Here is a 19,268-nt window from a genome sequence, read left to right on the forward strand (position 1 = left end):
GGCAGATTGTGGAATCACAAAGAGAAAAAAAAATTCTTATTTTCGAATGACCATATCATTATTTATTAATTTGTCAGCCATTCACAACTTCGACGCCAATCCACACGTTGCCAATATACCGTAAATACCTATTTGAGCACTTGATTATATTTCACAGTAATATTTTTTCAAATAACGTACTGCAACAAAAATGCAAGTAATAACAACAAAGCCTGTTGACAAAATTTTGATCTAAATATAACATAAATATACCTGATTATGTTCTCAGGTATATACCTAGAAATTAACTTACAGTTTTATTAGGATTCTTCTTGTTCCTTAAGTTAACCCTTTGAATGTCGCTGTAATTTATTTCAACTAATTGCTTTATACATATAAGTTTTTCGTGGATAGATCCGTTCAGAACGCAGTAGTCCCCTTAATTACCTTCTAAACAGGTTGTTTTCAAAACAATACTTGCGTGAAGAAATTTAATAGCACTTAGTAATTAATAAATATTTTGCAGTATATATTTATTTACAAGTTTGAAGTGCTGGTCAGCACCTTTTTTAGGTCAAATATTTTAAAACAATAACGGAGTGGTCAAATATCGTTTTCAATGATAGGACACTGGTAGTTTCAATGTAGTTTTGTAGTTGCTGATATCGTATCAAAATGGTAAGCAATTGTCTATTACTTTTTTAACGTATTTTATCTACAAGTGACTTACTACTTTTATCAACAATCTAGAAATATCGAAATTAATAAAATTATTAATTTTAAGAAAATACTCTTAAAAAATAATCACCAATCCCTTATTAACAGATCGTCCTGGAATGCACAATGATAATACAGTAACATAATTCTTCAATTTTTATGACAATTTTAGTTCAGTTGTAATTCTTATAACACTGTGTTGTAACAGATATAAAACTAAAAATTCAATAAAAATTTTATGGGAAAATGTAATGAGTCAAAGTTATTAGGTAACATAAATACATAGTTGTTTTATTAGATTTAACACAATCTGTCACGCCATATGTGGAAATTTCTTCGATTTATGGCCATAATATTCTTAAATAGTTTATGGTTTCTTAACAACATTTTGTTTTCTTTAAAAAATATATTTAATGAATATAAATTTATTATGGTAATTTTTATTATATATTTTAGAATAATTCTCTTTATAACATTTTCTTAATATTTATATATTTGATATAGATAGTAGAAACCGATATTTAAACACTATTTAGTAGTTGCATAAGCTTAGTAATCACCTTATTTTTTTATTGAGAACTGAGACTATCGTCCAATCTATTAATAGATTAAAAACTGAAATTTTAAGCCTAGTTATGAGCACTTAGATAAAACACCAAATGTAGATAAATCTCACCTAAAATGATTTCATATTATTTTTATTAAAGCACTGTATAATCACTGTTTTATTCTTTGGACATTGTTTAATAATAAAAAGAAAAACCTTATCAGATGCATTGGTTACTCAAATGTAGTATAGCAAATATAGCTCCTTCCATAACTTTTAATTCTTGTTTTTTAGTTTTTCGTTTATCGCACCTATTAAACTTCTTTATGATTCATCATCGTCATTATCATCTCTTCACTAAATCTCGCCATTCTTAGATTTTTTGTGTAAACTAAGATGATCAACTAGTACCAAATGATATTTTGCCGACGTTGCTTTAAGTTTAGGAAATTTGGTGTATTGCGGATGACAGAGACCCTGGGACTGTCATGACTGGGATTGTCATATTTCGGCTACCGAGGGTAACTGACTGAACCTGTGTATATATTAAAATCTTCAGTCAGAATAGATAGGTCAGTTGCTGGAATATATTTAAACTCTTCTCTTCTTGGTTGTAGAAGTCATCTTTTTTAAAGGACATATTTGCTCTTGTTTTAGTATGTTTGCATACACGGATACAATATATGTTCGCACCGAAAAGTGGACTGTCAGAACGGCTATGTGATCTGATTTACTGAAAACGAATTACATCGAGCCGTGCTTTTGTCAACCATTAAACTGACGCCCGATTAATCGCTGGTTACCACCAGAGTAAAATAATGTGATCGGTACTCAATAAGTTAATGGATATTGTTCCGGATCCAATAATACGTAGCTCGGGTAGAGCAGCAAATGCTATTTTATATTTTGCCAATTCCAAGATTATGCACTCCTTCTGTCCAACATGGTGTTTCCATTATACAGTTTGATCTTTGTAATCTTATCTTCTTAATGTTACTAAAAACTTGATCTTTTGAGATTATTTTTAAAATTAAATATATGTTTTACTTGTTTAATTATCCATTTATTATGAGATAGTCTAGTTTTATTTATTAATAAAAATTATTAATAAGTTTATCCTGAGAGTATTCTCATGTCATTAGTTTCTGGTTTTCAGTTGGTCCTCTCTTAGCTTCAATAATCCTTCTCCAACTCAAATAGAAGTTTACTTCTGCCGCAATCCTTCAATAACATTTTCAAATTATCTTGTTTACAATGAACAGTTACGTTACTTTCACTTATTATTTTATTTATTTTATTACTTTTCAAAATACTGCGGAAGTGCTATAAGCTGACCTATTGTTAATGTATATGTGAAGTTGTTCTCGTTAAGTACCGTTAATAGCTGCAAAATATTTCGGTGTAATTAACCTAAATCAATAATATGCTTGACGTTGTAATCAGCAAGTATCAGGAAGTAGCTACCCAAGGTATCAATTCCTAGAAATATTTTATTTGAATTTAATATCTACGGAAAAAGTATACCGTAATAATTGCTTCTTACTAGTTTTCGACAACTGCACTCGTTTGTATACGTTTTCCTGTTCGTATTATAATATAATATGCGTAAGTAGGTAAGCGGATGCAGGTATTTATGATGCTCTAATCAGTAATTAATGTGGCGAGCAAATCAATTAAAAATTAGAAGGACATAGATAGGAAACATAGTCTAGTGTTTTGGCTTTAATAATATGTTTTAATAATTTAATATTATTTTTATAAAAGTATAATACATTATATTATACTTTAAAGTCACATATTTCTAGTAATAAATATTAAGTAAATAACGTTATATTTTTCATTTTTACTTTCGAATAGAAATACCTTTCAGTAAACACCAGTATCAGAATTGGCTTGTTCATTTTCGTTCTGAAAATATCGATGATCGTCCAAAAAAATCGATCAAATTCTTACAAATATCGAAATAGAACGATATATTCAATTCCTCCAAGATTGCTACGGAGCTAAACATCGGTTAAAAAACAATTTTTCATGAATTAACAGAGAAATTTTGAAACAAATGATTACGGGTCATGAATACTAAATCACCAACCGCAATATTCTAAAAGATCATGATTAAGCTGTTTCAAAGCCTGCCTTGATAAAAAATAAAGAATAAAGAGGGGTCGATATATCAATATTTTCATTTTTCCTTTAAAATTTAGATATATCTTATATATTTATCGATCGATCGATATTTTTCGTAATTATAATCGTAATTTCGACACCCCTACTTCAGCCACCTTTCACAGTTGTGGTACATATTGTAGTCTCAATGAAGCATTTATTAGGTTTATGATCTAAATTAGTGCTTCTCTTGGAAGTTTCCTTAATATCTTCCGGTAATAAGGTCAGAACCTTTTTTTGCGTTAATATTGTTATTATATTTTAACTTCATTTAGAGTGACAAATAGAATTTTCACCCTTTCCTGTCCAATGGCACAGGGTAATGATTTAATCTCATCCACTCTATGAGGCTGAAACATTGTCTCGAGGTGGCCTGCAAATCTTGTAGCCTTCTCCTGATTATCTCTAGCAGCTACCACCCTTATTTTTATAGGAGGCGTTTTCCTATATAAGTTTTTACAGTGAATATTCAGCACTAGCATTATTAGCAAATTATATTAATAGCTTTGATTTGAATGATTGGAAGTTGAATAATGGAAAAAGCGTAATATTTTGAATGAACTAAACAATTTTATGTTGACATACTTAATTTTAAAATATAACCATTGGCGTTTCTTATTCGATTAAAACTTTCTATCATATTTAACTGCTAAATTCATAGAATTACTAGAAGTGAATACATTTTAAAATATTCAATAAAATATTGATTTAGAATTATATGTATTGTAACAAACCGATCTTTTGTCCAGTAACAATGTTATGCAGAAATCACTTCTGCCTTTGCCCTGATTTTCAAATCGTATGGTACTAATTTCCTTACTACTAAGTAATTCCTAGGTCCTTGACATATACTTGCGTCGCTCATAATGATTATGCCAATGCTACTTGACTACAGGACCTCTTCCATGAATTATTATTAAGTAAATTTAGTGCTTATGAATCGAATATTAATTGATACGCGTATGTTATAATCAAAAACTATGTGTTAATAAAATAGACACATATATATTTTAAATAATTGGTTATATTTAATTAATTTATAACTTAATGTATATCTTAATGTATTATATTAAATTCAAATATTCATAAGAATGCTCAAATTCTTTGGTTACTTTAGTTCTGCGGAAGAAAATATTCAATAATTCAGACTAATTTTATTAATATGCAATTTGGTAAAAATATTGATATTTCCATTAGAATCATCGATTCACATCAGTGATGTCATTAAAATTTAAATAATCTTAAAAAGTATATTGATATTTTGGTTGATATAATGGAAAACATCATTTTACTGTTAAAACTTTTCTGGGTGATAAAAATGTCTCCTTGCACAAAATATTATCATAATGAAACGTAAAACAATAGCTTTATATAAACAAATATCTAGAAACAACTATAGTATTAATTTTATCGTTATCTATATTAACATTCAACAAACACAGCCCTTGTTAAATTAAAATCGACTTTATTTACTAAAATATAGTAAATATTAAGACAAAATACTACCAAACAGTATCAATAAAAATGGAAAGGGTAGTGCTCTGGTCAGTGTTGAAAATGGTTTGGTAATCGTTCCGCAGCTACTCAAACTATTCCTTAACATAATTTATTAGAGTTCGCGCAAAAGTATCGCAGATCAGACTCTAAGGTCACCAAAGGTGAATTGAAGTTGCTCAAAACATCCCTATCTATGAATTATTGAAATTAGGAAATATCCTCACTTTGGATAACACACCTTGTCCGTAAATTCCTGGCAGAAGAATCAAGTTCAAGGTGTGAGTTTAGTGAAATTTGGACAGAAGCTTGCAGTTCAGGGTGTCCGACAACAAAAGGCACAGTGAAGTAGCTCAGTTCTTCAGCCGTAGAGAATCGGAAATTGGTATCAGTGAAACTTAGGTCGTACAAGCTATATCATAAAAATTTGAGTAAAGGCAGAACGAAAAGAAGAAGTTCAGAAGATCATGAAAGATAAACTGGCGGGCGAAGTTACAATGTAAACGCACAACTAATTATATTACTACTGAAAGCTGATAAAACGGAACCATGACCATGGTTACATACACACCTTTAAAAATTTGATCAAGTAATAGGTGTTAAATCGTGGGACTAATACGGTCTGGTTGTTCTGAAAATTGGTGTATTTGTATTTGATTTAAGATGTAGTGAATGAAGTGTTAAGAACTATTAAGGGTTTCCTTTCAGTGGTTTAGGCAGTAGGGACGACAAAATTGTACAATAAATAATAATATGTTGGAAACAATTATCAATCAGTTATTAAGTATCATTTAAAATTAGCATAGAATTTTTCATTACTTATTTTGTGACGAATGATTTTGTTGAATTTTTAAAATTTATTGTGAAATACAAGCTGTAAGATAATCTTAATGTAATAATTCTTGAAATATTCTTCATAATTGTGATAAGTTGTAAGAGCAGGTTTTTAACATTGAAATTATTTATTATAATAATATATAAATTATATATCAAAATTATTTAAGATCAACAATGAGTACGTTAAGGCTAGCCGCTCTTGTTTATTGAACAAGAGGTATATGATTCAATAGACATTGGTAGTAATAAATAATCAAAACTTTTTTAAAAAAAGTAGATGGATGTTTTTAATTTTAACAAGTATATTACATTTTAATAAATAATTTTTAATAATAAATATATGAATATTAATAGCATTGTTGTAGTTCTATATATGTATTATATTCCTGTTATATATTAATGTTATTGGTATAAGTGTAAAAATATTCATAATACAAGTATCGCTTGTGCCTTCATCTGCCAGTTTGACTTTGAATGAAATCTTTGAAATGGCACTTTCAAATCTTTTGAAATGGGTTTTGGTGACTTCAGAATTCCAGTAGTCTACGGCTGAGAAACTGAGCTTTGATGGTCTTACATCATGAATAATAAGGCTTGTATCGAGAATCCACAAACTAGGGGTGTTTTTTAATGCTTGAATGTTTCCTAATTGGAGTAGTTCATTGCTAGGAATCTTTGACAACACTTTCAATCAACGGTTTATGACTTCACAATTGCCAATCCAATGCCAACCTGGCTTCTGCTCTTGATATTTAATTTGTTTGGGGTTAATGGAATGAATTCAAAAGAGAACAGCCACATGATCTCTCCGAAATCCTACCAACTGGGCCAGTTATGAAACATGAAAGCTTTTAAACAATTACAGTTTAATTTACTTTTAAAATAATTTTACTTTGTGGAAAGAAGACCTGTTGAACGGCGACACAAAACAGCACTGACGATTTAAATGTATATGAATATAAACCAAACCTATGTCCAGATGTCTCAGTCATCGCCATGATAATGACTGTTTTTGTGCAAATGTTCTTTAGAATTACTGTACATTATAATGTTTTATTATCATTAAAGTATTTGTTGAATTAGCAATGTTATAAATTTTCATTTCTATAAAATGCCACAACTCGAAAAAGGAAAATATTTAAAGTACCAAGAAAAGTTAATTAAAATTAATTGTGAACACTTGATTTACTTTTACTTTAATACGATATCGATATTTTCATCCTGCTATCATATGTGAACTTACAACACACTTAATATAATGCATAACACATACACAATCAAAGACCGGATAGAAAGATCCATATGGCAACAGTTTGGGCAAAAGATGGAATGCAATCCAAGAAAATTATTTAAAATTATTAAAGAATTATTGAAGCAACAACAGCTCCTGTCGCTTTTTAATAATAGTGATATTTTCTGAAGAATATTCTATAATCTACAATACTAACAACAGCGCATTAATTGAGAATTAGACAGATTTCCCGAGCATTGAGAAAGTATATCAATTATTTATAATTACCCTAGAAAGTATTCTCAAAGAACATACAAAATCTAAACAATTCACTATATATCATATTAATAAGGACACTTTTAGTTGACTTTAAAACCATTCTAAAATGACTAAAATTAAAGTAAAAATATCCACTGTCGTTAAGCAACTAGTGATCATCAGTGGTCCTTCAACATTTATTGAGAGAAAATTATATCAAGTGCCATCAGTTAAAATTAATCATATTTAACTTAATGAGTTGGCGTTGGACTTTCACAGAGTAAAGACGTGTCCAGAGAGACGGTCAGTGAAACGAAACAAAAGTGTAACATCTGTGTCACAAAAGCGGCACATTTTAACAATAACACTTTAAAGACTGGATTTAAAATAAAAAGTGAAAGTGCGATCGGAAAAAAGGTCAGTACAGTAGAAAATAAATGCAAAATGCCATAAAAGGTCGAAAACTCAACATCTGGACCACAAAGGTAGCATAGGATAATTTGAAACATAAAAATAAAAATAACATATACATAAAAAAAATATGGAGAAGAACACTGCACAAAAACAGATAAAATGGAAATATCGACATCAGGCAAAGTATCACATATTGCAGTTTTGAATCTAGAGATCACAACTAGGACCCAGAACGAACAGGTACTCCACAATGCGTGGATGAACGAAAAGTTGGCGCAAGAGAGCGGGAAATAATCAAAGCTCTGAGGGCAAGGACAAAACAATGATAATCCACCAAGCCAACAAAAGCAGTCTAATTCTAACATATGAAACAGATGAAGAAGAATTGCAGAAAGAAGTAGGCTATATAACGGTTAAAAATAAGAAAAGGAAAGTAAATAACTCGCTGGATCTTCACTGCAGCAACTAAAATAAAACAAAACAATGAACAAAATAAAGAAATTAGAATGCCCAGGCCACCCCCAAGTGTCGTAAGTAATGTTACCGACTTTGACTTGCTTTACGAAACACTGAGGGCCAACTATACAGTATTCAAAGAAACGGTACTAAACAATGGACAAATAAAATTGAACGCCGAATGTCGTAAAACATTAATGAAAATAACAGATTGCCTAGAGTTGCTGAAAGCAAAGCAAAGCAGAGACATCAAAGTTATGACAAGAGGGCTTCCATAAACAGCTAAAACTGAAAAAAGTATCGCAGAACTAAACCAAAATGGGCTTAAATGCTTAAATATTAAAACAAAAATTAAAAAAAGAAAGGACAAAAAATAACAAAGGAGAAATTTTAGTCCACAATAAGCCATTACCCCTATTTATGTTAGCCTTTGAACATGATATGGGCGCAAAAAACATTTTTCGCATTAAAAGAATTTTACGGGTTGGAATAAAAGTCGTACTTAATACCGCTATACAAACGATGCCAATTTCATGAACACAGAGAGAAATTCTGCAGAAGAGAACCTAGATGTGTAAAATGTTCAGGCAAACATATCACCACAGAGTGTAGAAACCCCAAAGAAGCTAAAGCGAAATGTGCAAATTGTAATGAAGCTATAGACGATGTGTAGTTGCTAAAAAAAACAAGAGAGGAGAAATAGAGTAGCTCAAGTTAAACATCAAGAAACAATGAAAAGAATGGTGAAATCACTTATTCCTAAAGTATCAGTCAAAATAACCAAAGAGACATAAAGCAAGATGAAGCAACCACCTACGAATTGCTATTTAAACTAATAGCAAATTTGGACATACAGGAAAAAATTATCGAATATTTTTCCGAAAGGATCGAAAAAATAGAAACGAAAAACATTAGGCCTGTGGCCCGAAAAACCAGAAATGGCAAATAAAAATACTCGAATAGCAATTTGGAATGCGAATGGATTTCACTAACATCACGCTACCCTACAAGTATTCCTAGATATGCAAAAAATAGATATTGAATCTTTTATAAAATTTAGAGGATATACACTTTATCATACCATACCTCCACGTACAATAATAATAAGAGACAATCAAAAAAAGGAAAATTATTTTAATGTCCTAAGGAACCTGGGGGAAAAATTTATAATTGGAGGTGATTTCAATGAAAAAAATACAAAACGGGAATCCAGAATGTCAACAACTAAAGGCAATGAATTGCATAAAGCAGCTGCTGAACTAAGATGTAGTTGCATGTCAACTGGAAAACCAACTTATTTGCCGACTGATTAAGAGAAAACCCCAGACCTGTTAGATTTTTTCACAGTAAGAAACATAACATCCAACTATATAAAAGTCGAAGAAAATTTTGAGCTATGTTCAGATCATACGCCAGTGATTCTCGCGTAATATAATAAGAAAATATAATAAGAAAGGAAAGAACCCAACGTTAACAAACTAGAGAAGAGACTGGGAAGGATTTTCTGAAGAATTGAACAAACGAATTCAACTAAACGTACCCCTCAAGAAAACTGAACAGTTAAATTTTAAAGCTGAAAAATAAAGCGTAGTAGATATTCAACAAGCTGGTTGGAATAATACTCCAGAAATTAAGAGTACAATTAAAGGATTTAATTATCCAAAAGAAGTGAAGGAAATGGTACCTGAAAAACGAAAATTGCGAAAAATATGGCAACAAAACAGAACACTGACATTAAACCCAGGAAATCACCAGGCTACGATTTAATAACAGGAGAATTACTGCAAAAACTACCAAGAAAGGGAATTTAAATTAAAGGAAAGGGAAATTTAATTATAAAACTCACCAACTTGATCAATACCTATAACATTAAATAATACTATCATTCCATATAGCAACAACGCTAAATATCTCGGAATGAATATTGATGCAAAACTTCGCTGAAAGGAACATATAAACAAGAAAAGAAAAGAACTGGAATTGAAATATAGGAAAATGTACTGGCTAGTTGGAAGAAAATCGCAATTATCAGTACATAATAAATTTCTGTTATGTTATATAAGCAAATACTGCAACCTATATGGACATACGGAGTTCAATTATGGGGATGTTCTGCAAAGAGTAACATAAACAAAATACAAATTTTTCAGAACAAAGTCCCGAGAGGTATTGTGGGCGCACCCAAATACTATAGGACTGATTACCTACATCGAGACCTTCAGAAGAAATCAAGAGAATTGCAAGGGGGCATGAGAAAGACTCTCATGAGAACATTGAACTATTGCTGCTTTTGGATACCACCAGAACAGGATACAGACTCAAAAGAATCAAACCATCTGATCTTGTATAGTATTGTCTAGTGAGGTACATATAATAGAAAATACAGCAGTTACATGTATAAAGAATATTTCACCAGAGACTGAGATAGGGCCGATGGATCCTCTTAGTTATATACCTAGATTTAAGTTATCATAAAGACAAATTGTAGGTTAGTCGTGAACGACTAGTAACCATGTAATAATTAAATAATAAAAAAATATTTAACTTTATAACGTAACTTTATAAAAAAATAATTATATAATATTTTACTTAAAAATACAATGTACTTTATTTTTCTGAACAACTTGTTCAAACAACAAAATGTTCAAAATAAAATTATGTTCAAATAATAAAAAATTATACTTTTTATTCACAGAGATTATATTCACAGTTGGTTTTATGGACTTATGGTATATTACCTACCATCTCATTGTTTATATTACCTCACCTCCTGTTAACATTAGCGAAAGCTCAACATCTTCGAACGAAGTTGATTTCAAATGCCCTTCACAACAAAATCCAGACGGCATCTGCTCTGTCGAAGAATCAATTTCGTCGATATGTACCATACAACGTTCATGCACGAAAGATTCGCGATTTAACCATGAATATACCAATGGTAAGTAAAAGGCTTTATTACGAAAACTGAAGATATTATACTACAATTGATTGATAGCATAATCATGAAACGCAGCAAATGGCAGCAAATCAACCTGAAATGGATAAGCACACATTTCAAAGATCCTCAGATGCGTTGGAGGTTCAACAAAAATTTGATTTCACAAACAGTGATACTGAAGATCATCAGATAGTAGATCAAACAATGTTTGCTAGAATGAACTCCCAACCTCAGGTATGTTTTGATGCCAATCATAAAATTAGAATACAGACATATAATTTCACAGCTGCAACATTGGGGTCAACAACAAGAATCGCTTGGTGTGTTACAAAATATGTGGAACATGAACAGTTTTGGTGCCCATAGCAATAGTGGAGTTTTAAGAAATGGAGACGACGATATTGCAGAGTAAGATAATTTTATGTCTTTAAATTCATAATATTGGAAATGTATAATTTTGAATAATATTAAACCAGTTATAATATTTATCTAACCTCACTTATATTCGAAATAGTATGAAAGATTTCGAAGCCAAATCAGCAAATCCAGAACCGACCAAAAAGAAGAAGAAGAAGAAGGAACCGAAACACCAACACGAATATTATCCGAATTATTATGGTAATTACGGTTCGCCTTATCCATATTATGGAAGAGAGAGTGAACCGATGAATGAGAAAAATTCAATGAGGGAGCCAGCAAGGTAATCAATATTTTCTTTTTTTAAGTTTATTAGTAAGTTTGGGTATAATTCCAACATATATTTTACCCAATAATGTACAAGAATTGTGAATATTGAGAGTTTTTCAATAAATGTTATAATGTCTACTATATCGTATGAGACACTTGTCTATCCAAAATTTTATGAAAAGTTTAAGTGTAATTGAGAATAGCGGAATGGAAGCGATGTAAGGAAAAGTAAAAAAATATCTGTTTAGATTACAATCATTTAATTTTTAGTCACTAATTAGTCCATAATGGAGCGGTCAAGGTAATTAATATTTTCTTTTATTAAGCTTATTAGCAAGTTTAGATATAATTCCAATATATCTTTTGCACCACAATGTACAATAGTTGTGAATATTGAGAATTTTTCAATAAATGTTATATCTTCTGCTACATCGTATCAGATACTTGTCTATCCATAATTTTGTGAAAGGTTTAAGTGTAATTGAGAGTAGCGAAATTGGAGGCAATGCAAGGAAAAGTTTTAAAAAACACCTGTTTAGATTACAGTCATTTATTATTTAGTCACCAATTAGTCTTGTAGTTATCTGTCTTTCGGTAATTACAACAACAGCAACATGAATAATAAACATGTTTTTAAGAAATGAATAGTAAGTTTAAAGAAGTGAACAATAAATAAAATTACTAATAAACTCATTTTTACCTACATAACAAGGACTTGATAGTAAAAATTGCTGAACGTTGTTGGTTTCTATTTATATTAGTAACTTTTATAAATATTTGTCGCTGAGGACCTAAAATACTTAAGATATCAGAAAAACTTGTTGAATTAACTTGAACTTGTTGAAGAATTTGACAGAACGTCAAAACATAGGATGTTAGCGTACCAATTTTGAGTTTTAATTCATTTTGACTTTGAAATATAAAAAATTATAAAGCAAAGCGCCAAAACAATACTTGCATATAATTAATGTTTTTAAGAATTTTGCAAACGCTTGACAACCAGGCGAGTTTGGTGGGCTGATTCAGTTACATGTTCCAGCATATCATGTTATCTCTTTTTTAACCGACTTCAAAAAAGGAGGAGGTTCTATGTTTGGCTGTATATTTTGTTTATGTATCTTCGCCGTATTCTCGGTCAATTATGCACCGATTATCTAAATATTTTTTTATTCGATTATTTTGCCGAGGCCAAACAATAATAATATAATTTTGTCACATATACACAACATTAAATTACGAACGAAACAAATCTAATTTGTTGCTCGGCACCTACTACCAAGTGATCAGTTGGTAGTAGTTAAAATAATATTGAAAATAGATAAATAGGTTTAGGTAGCAATTAAGCAAAACTGTGCGTATATAGCAAAATATAAAATACGTGTAGTAGAAGGCTTTTCTTTATTTTTATTTAGTTATTACAACGATTATTATGTACATATGTTATTTTAAAACGTTTTTTTTGTGTTAATTATCTATGTTAATGTATTTGAAGTCAAAAGTTAATGTGTTTGAAGTTAAATTTTTTTGTTCAAAACATTTTTAACTAGCAAACAACAAAATGAGAATGAAAATATTGTTTGATATTAAAACGAATTTAGAAACTGCAATAGGCAATACATTAACATCATGATGACGTGAGTTCCCTACTATTTTGGATAGACTACATTAAAAGCTTTTTTGTTAAATTTAAAGTGGTCCTCCTTTTAGAAAGTTTATCCGATAATGAGATACAACTTTTTTGTAATTGTAATCTTCGCGATATACTTATTTCATTTATGAGACTTTAAGTTTAGCAACCTCTTCCACTATACTCTTCGCTGCAGTAGTACTTTAACCCAGTACAATAGTACATCAGCTAAAGGAGACCCAGTTCATTTTACATGTATTATATCAGTTTATTGTATCATAGTACCTATAATATTGGTAAAGGAAGACAGAATGATTTAAACAAACGCTTGTCTTCCATAACTATCTATTATAGATTTATTTACTCACAATAAATGTTGCTTGACCTTTGCATATAATATCGAATGAAGCTTGAAATATCATATTTAATAAAATTAGTGAAATCATATATATCAATAATACAATCTCAATTTTGCAATTATTTCATTCCAGTGTAAACTTTCTAGTTTTCATGTGAAAAAGTAAGATAGAGATCTGTTCGCAACCACAAGACTTGTGACTAATAACAATGACAACTACGGAAACCCCAGCATTGTACAGTACAATAATGTTATAAAGTTTAAATATCAATATTCTAAAATAAATAAAAAAGATTAAAACGGCCCATTTTTTGTCAAAAATTAAGTGTTTATTATGTAATAACGAAACCACGCTGAAAGTGCTTTTATCATTTGATGCTATACGCAAATCAGTCTAATTTTTTATCTTTATATGGTATAAGCTTTAAATAATTATTAATAAGGAAGCAACATCAGCAGGATTCTGCTAAAAAATAATTTAATGCTTAAACATACCAATTACAATTAATCGATGCACATCATATTTCTAATACTTTAAATTAAATAATATTCCTGATATAGTGGCTCTTGCTACGTCCAAAACTCATAAAATATTTGAAGGTTATATTGCTGACATATGTCCAATCTTACGATATGGCATTTTCCATCAAAAAGTAATAGAGAAACAACAGGAGACTCTGAAGAAAAGATTCGCATCGTTCGTTTGCTATGGTGTACTTTAAAAATACATAAATATCCTTTGTAAGCAACTGCTACCGACGTAGATGTATCACGTGATATCGTGACAACTTAATTGCCAGACTTAGCATCACTCCGACGTTTCATTGGTTAATTGAAATAAAAAACCCAATTAAAGTAAAAATATCTGCCTGTGAAGAAGTAGTAAGTTTAAATTTATCAATAAAATGTTGGTGGCGCACACGATAACACTCATTAATTTGTTTAATGCTTAATCCAGTTAAATTAGAGCTGGATTCTTATTAGCAAAACGATGCCTCATTTCTTTGATTTCTGTGCATCCGTGAGCACTTCTTAGATCGAAGAAAAAACATGTTAAACCTAAAGGAAACTTTTCTCTATGTTATACCCACATAAAAATGACAAAATTGGAAACGCAAGAAAAAACGACAAGAAACTAGGTAATAGACATTCAAGTGTACCAATCAAATACCCTCGAGGGTTTTAGCACAGCGATTTCAAAATTCAATAAAACAGACAAGAACTAACAATTGGAGTGCCATTTAGTTAGTGGAAGGCGCGAAATAATTTTTCAAGGTTGCTTATAAAGTCAAGTCTTTTACAGAAGACAATTTTTATATCACTACATAGTATAAAACAAAGTCGCCTTTTCTGTCCCTATATCCCTATGTGCGCTTAAATCTTTAAAACTACGCAACGGATTTTGATGCGGTTTTTTTCAATAGATAGAGTGATTCAAGAGGAAGGTTTATATGTATAATACATGCATAATATACTAAGGCAACATTGCTAATTTTAGAGGTTTCTAACGTGATGTCGTAAATTAACCTATTTTTTAGGCTTATTTAGCAATTAGCAAAAACGCTGCCTAACCCTACGAGTTAGATCAAATTAATGTACTACAGTATTGTACACCATAAAAAGGTCTACAAAAAAGTCCGCGATGGTATATGTTTATCTTTTAGGGATAACCCACATTAACCATTTTTATTGTTTACTTTTTACGTGAGAAAATGGCTTATTTACGAAGCTATTTTAAGCAATACGGCATTAATCCTTATCGAATTAAGTACCTTAAATACAGTGTGCAATTAATATAGATCAATATGGTTCCTTACAGCATGTAAATTAAACAAATATTTTCGGAGATATTACAAATTTAAAATTTGCGTTTAAAAATGTGTAATGTAATAAAAATTGTATGAATTTAGATATTCCAAAGATAGCAGGAAATCTTCATAGTAAGTATAGGGGAAGAGGAATTGTTTTACTCCAAATTTAATGCGTGCAGGCCAAGGGCAGTAATGAATGAACCAAAAATACTGGATCGATTTTAATCATGTTTTCATTGAGTGACATAGGCATATATATTTTATGCCCGTGCAAAATCGGAGCGGGCCGCTATGTTTTTATATACAACGTTCATATTTTTTCTGTAGTGTATTTAATTTAGTATCAGCATTGCACCCGTGCGAAGCCGGGGCGGGTCGCTAGTTATTTATAAATGGCATCTTTTTTATCGGACGCTAAAAACGTATCTATCCACCTAAAATATAATATAAATGCTAGGAGTGTTTAAAATACGAAATACAATTTTTAAGACATGTATTTGAAATCTAAAACTCAAAATACAGTCAGATGTTCGGTTATGTAAATAGAGTAGAACAAATCCAGCCTAGCCTATTAATCAGTATAAGAAGAATTTTATCAACTTCATGAACATTAAATTTTTAAGTGTACTATCAGACAAACCGCATCTGGTTGGGGAATGACCTACTACAGAAAACAATCTCTACAGCTCCTGATGAGCACAAACATTGTTATTGATTGTATTTGAAATACTAACTACAAAATACCTCAGCACCAGGCGTTTAAAATACCAATTATAGTAATTCAAATACTACAAAACCCTAAATATAAAATAAAATTAAATTTGAGTTGGTTTTGAATTCATATTTTATTTTTAGTGACGGATCTCAATTTAAGGAAATGCCATTTGAATTGCAAGCTAGAGTAAGTTTACTAAAATTAACATATTAAAAACAATATTAGTATGACCGCTGAATTTTACAGGCACAACTAGATAATATACAAGAAGACAATCCCACTAATTCGAAACCAGATGAAACTGTTGGGTAAATATAATATTAGAGAACATACTTTTTATATTCCTAGAAAACAATTTTAGATGCAAACTAGATGAGGAAGATGAAGAAGGTGACGAAGATGAAAAGAAACCTTATCTGCCATACCCCGATTATGAACGCGCAGTTCATAAATTGGAAGATATTAATGAGAAATTGAAAGAAGACGCGAAAAATATGTTTGATTTGCCAGTGGCTGATGATAATTTTTATCAGTCCGGATACGGTAACAAAAACAAATGGAATGACTTAGACAATATAGAAATACATAGGTAAATAATATTGCTTTGGATGTGCTCAAAATATAATTAATTTCATTTTAGCCCGCTTGGTGAGAAGTCTGCTGAACCTCATATCCATTCTAAAGGATTCAGCCATACGCATACAATCACACACACTCACAGATTAAATAAAAATATTGGCCCTCCCAATGAATATGTTCCCGTATATAACCAACCAGATTTTGGTCATAGTAATACACACAATAGTGCTCACGCTAGTTCTCAAGGTTTTAACGCTGGTTTTAATATGAATGGTGGTGTTGGAATGTTTGGACAAAATGGGGCTCATGCTACAGCTCAAGCTGGACTAGTACATCCTACTGGTCCAGGATACAATGGCGGATTTGGTCAAACAAATAGTCATGCTACTGCAAGTTCTCAAGTATCTTCGTTCAACCATAACATACCACCAAATATAGCTCCCAATCAACATGGAACATTCGTTAGCTCCTTAGCTGGTTCTCAGGGTGGAATAATTGCTGGAAATGGGAATACTCTCGTACAGAACCAAATAGTTGGTGATTCCCAACAACCTCACAATGATTTCAATCTACAATTTAATGAAGATAGTCCAAATGAATTCTTCAATAGGGAAAGTGAATTTTCTCATGATGTCATTCCATTAAAGATTAATACTAAACGCAAGACTGTTAGTTTGAATGAACAAAAAGATCCTACCGAAATTGTTAACAAGAACGCTAAATATTCAGATTCTAGTGAAGAATCAAAAGAAAAGTGGGGTGAGGATTCTAAAGAATTATCAAAGAAACACATTTCAAAACACATTAAAAAGAAATTTCACGACAAATGTACGTGTACCGAAAAAGCTTCAAAGCTTTCTGAAAGTGTCAGTATTACGTTGAAGCCCACAGAAGTAACACAATCTACAACTCTATTTGATATGCCAAGTACAGAATATATTACAGAATTTATTACCCAGGCAACTACTACCCCAACTTCACAGGCTTCAATTCCAACAACTATTAAAATGTTAGGAATGATGAATCCAGACGAATTAACCACTACACCATTTTACATAGTACATCCACCATCCATGCAGGGCGATAAAGAAAAGGTTGCTGCGTCACTTGATGATCTTAAAATAGAATCAATGGAAAAATCTGCTCATGAAGAAAATATTGAAGATTTTACTGATAATACATTAGTGGGAATGACAGAAATAGAGTTTAATGTACCAACGATGACTAGTACACCAGCAAATTTAAAAGCACAATCCTTGACAAAATCTGCTGATCCGCCAAATAGAGATGATTTAAACGATAATTCATTAGAAGAAATTAATACTAAAAACTCTGATGCTATTTCACAAGATACTCTTAGAAATAATGAAGACAAAACTGAAAATCGAGATGCCCTAGACATTAATCAATTCAATGAAGCTTTGGAAAAAAATAAAGATAAGTTAAATTTAGATGATGTTCTATCAAAAGCTACTGATGAACATAATAAAAATAATGAAGATATCAAAAATTTAATGCATAAAGATGTAAGTATACCAATAACACTTTCTTACATCTGCGATACAATTTATTATAAAATAAAATCAAAACAGAGTGATAACTAAAAATTCAACAATTAAATCAACGGTGAAATCATTGTTTCAGTGGTCAACTTTAACGGACGAAGAAGTTGAAGAAATCCAATTTTATAAGCCGGAAGATGAAGAGTCAATAGTAGGAACACCTCTGAATAAAAATCTTGAACCTGAAACTGTTGATGGGAATATGGTGAAAGCCACACAAAATACTGAAAACACAAAAAATTCCACACCAGTACAGAAAAGTAATGGAGTGCCATTTGATTCTTTTATTAAGGCCTCATACTGGCTTAATAAAACAGGAGGTCCATTTGAAAGTCTTGAAGATAAACTTGCAGAACTTTCAGACGAAGAGAAAGAAGAATTTATGAAACAAGAATTCGAACTAATATCGGAAGTAATAAATGAATCCTTAAGGAAAAGAAAACTCAAAACCAGTGTCCAAGAATCACTTAATAAGAAAGGTAATTTTATTAATAACTTATAATTACGCCACACAAAAATTGCACCTATATCTTAATTTTGTTAACCAATATATACACTAAAATACATTTTAGAATCAGCTACTGAAGATCAACCAACGGATGAAGATGTAAACGTTGCATCTCCTAACTTAATAAATGTTAGAGACAATTTCGATGAATACCGTAGAGAAGCTGAAGACTGGAATGATATGAACATGTATGACAATATTTTAGGACACAAAAGAGCAGTGCCAAACATGATGAGCACAGAAGGAAGCTCCAATAACGGACAAGAATTTATAAGTAAGATATGATATTGTGAAAAAATATTGGTATATATATTATAATATTAATATAAGTCAATTTTTACATTTTCTTCAATAATGTTGTTTTATTTTTACCTAAAATATAAT

At 30.7% G+C, this 19,268-nt stretch overlaps 2 protein-coding genes across 3 annotated transcripts in view; one reads left to right on the top strand and one right to left on the bottom strand.

Annotated features, from left to right (window-relative positions):
• The window catches only part of tzn (hydroxyacylglutathione hydrolase tenzing norgay), a 249,104-nt gene that overhangs the window by 93,473 nt on the left and 136,363 nt on the right, over positions 1-19,268 (bottom strand). The window lies entirely within an intron of this gene.
• LOC143198449 (uncharacterized) lies at positions 577-19,239 on the top strand. Of its 2 annotated transcripts, none has more exons than XM_076407663.1 (11): positions 577-657; positions 10,795-11,037; positions 11,095-11,271; positions 11,324-11,445; positions 11,552-11,737; positions 16,376-16,421; positions 16,482-16,543; positions 16,597-16,824; positions 16,876-18,340; positions 18,459-18,855; positions 18,949-19,239. In XM_076407663.1, the coding sequence occupies exons 1-11, from the start codon at positions 655-657 to the stop codon at positions 19,167-19,169; spliced, it is 3,150 nt and encodes a 1,049-aa protein (XP_076263778.1). In that variant the 5' UTR covers positions 577-654; the 3' UTR covers positions 19,170-19,239. The 2 variants fall into 2 exon arrangements, with proteins under 2 accessions (XP_076263778.1, XP_076263789.1); XM_076407674.1 differs by having other exon boundaries at positions 11,113-11,271.

The sequence above is a fragment of the Rhynchophorus ferrugineus genome, unplaced genomic scaffold (assembly GCF_030347505.1).
Source record: "Rhynchophorus ferrugineus isolate W39M unplaced genomic scaffold, kcgeb_rfMv2 rfM1, whole genome shotgun sequence".
Lineage (NCBI taxonomy): Eukaryota > Metazoa > Arthropoda > Insecta > Coleoptera > Curculionidae > Rhynchophorus > Rhynchophorus ferrugineus.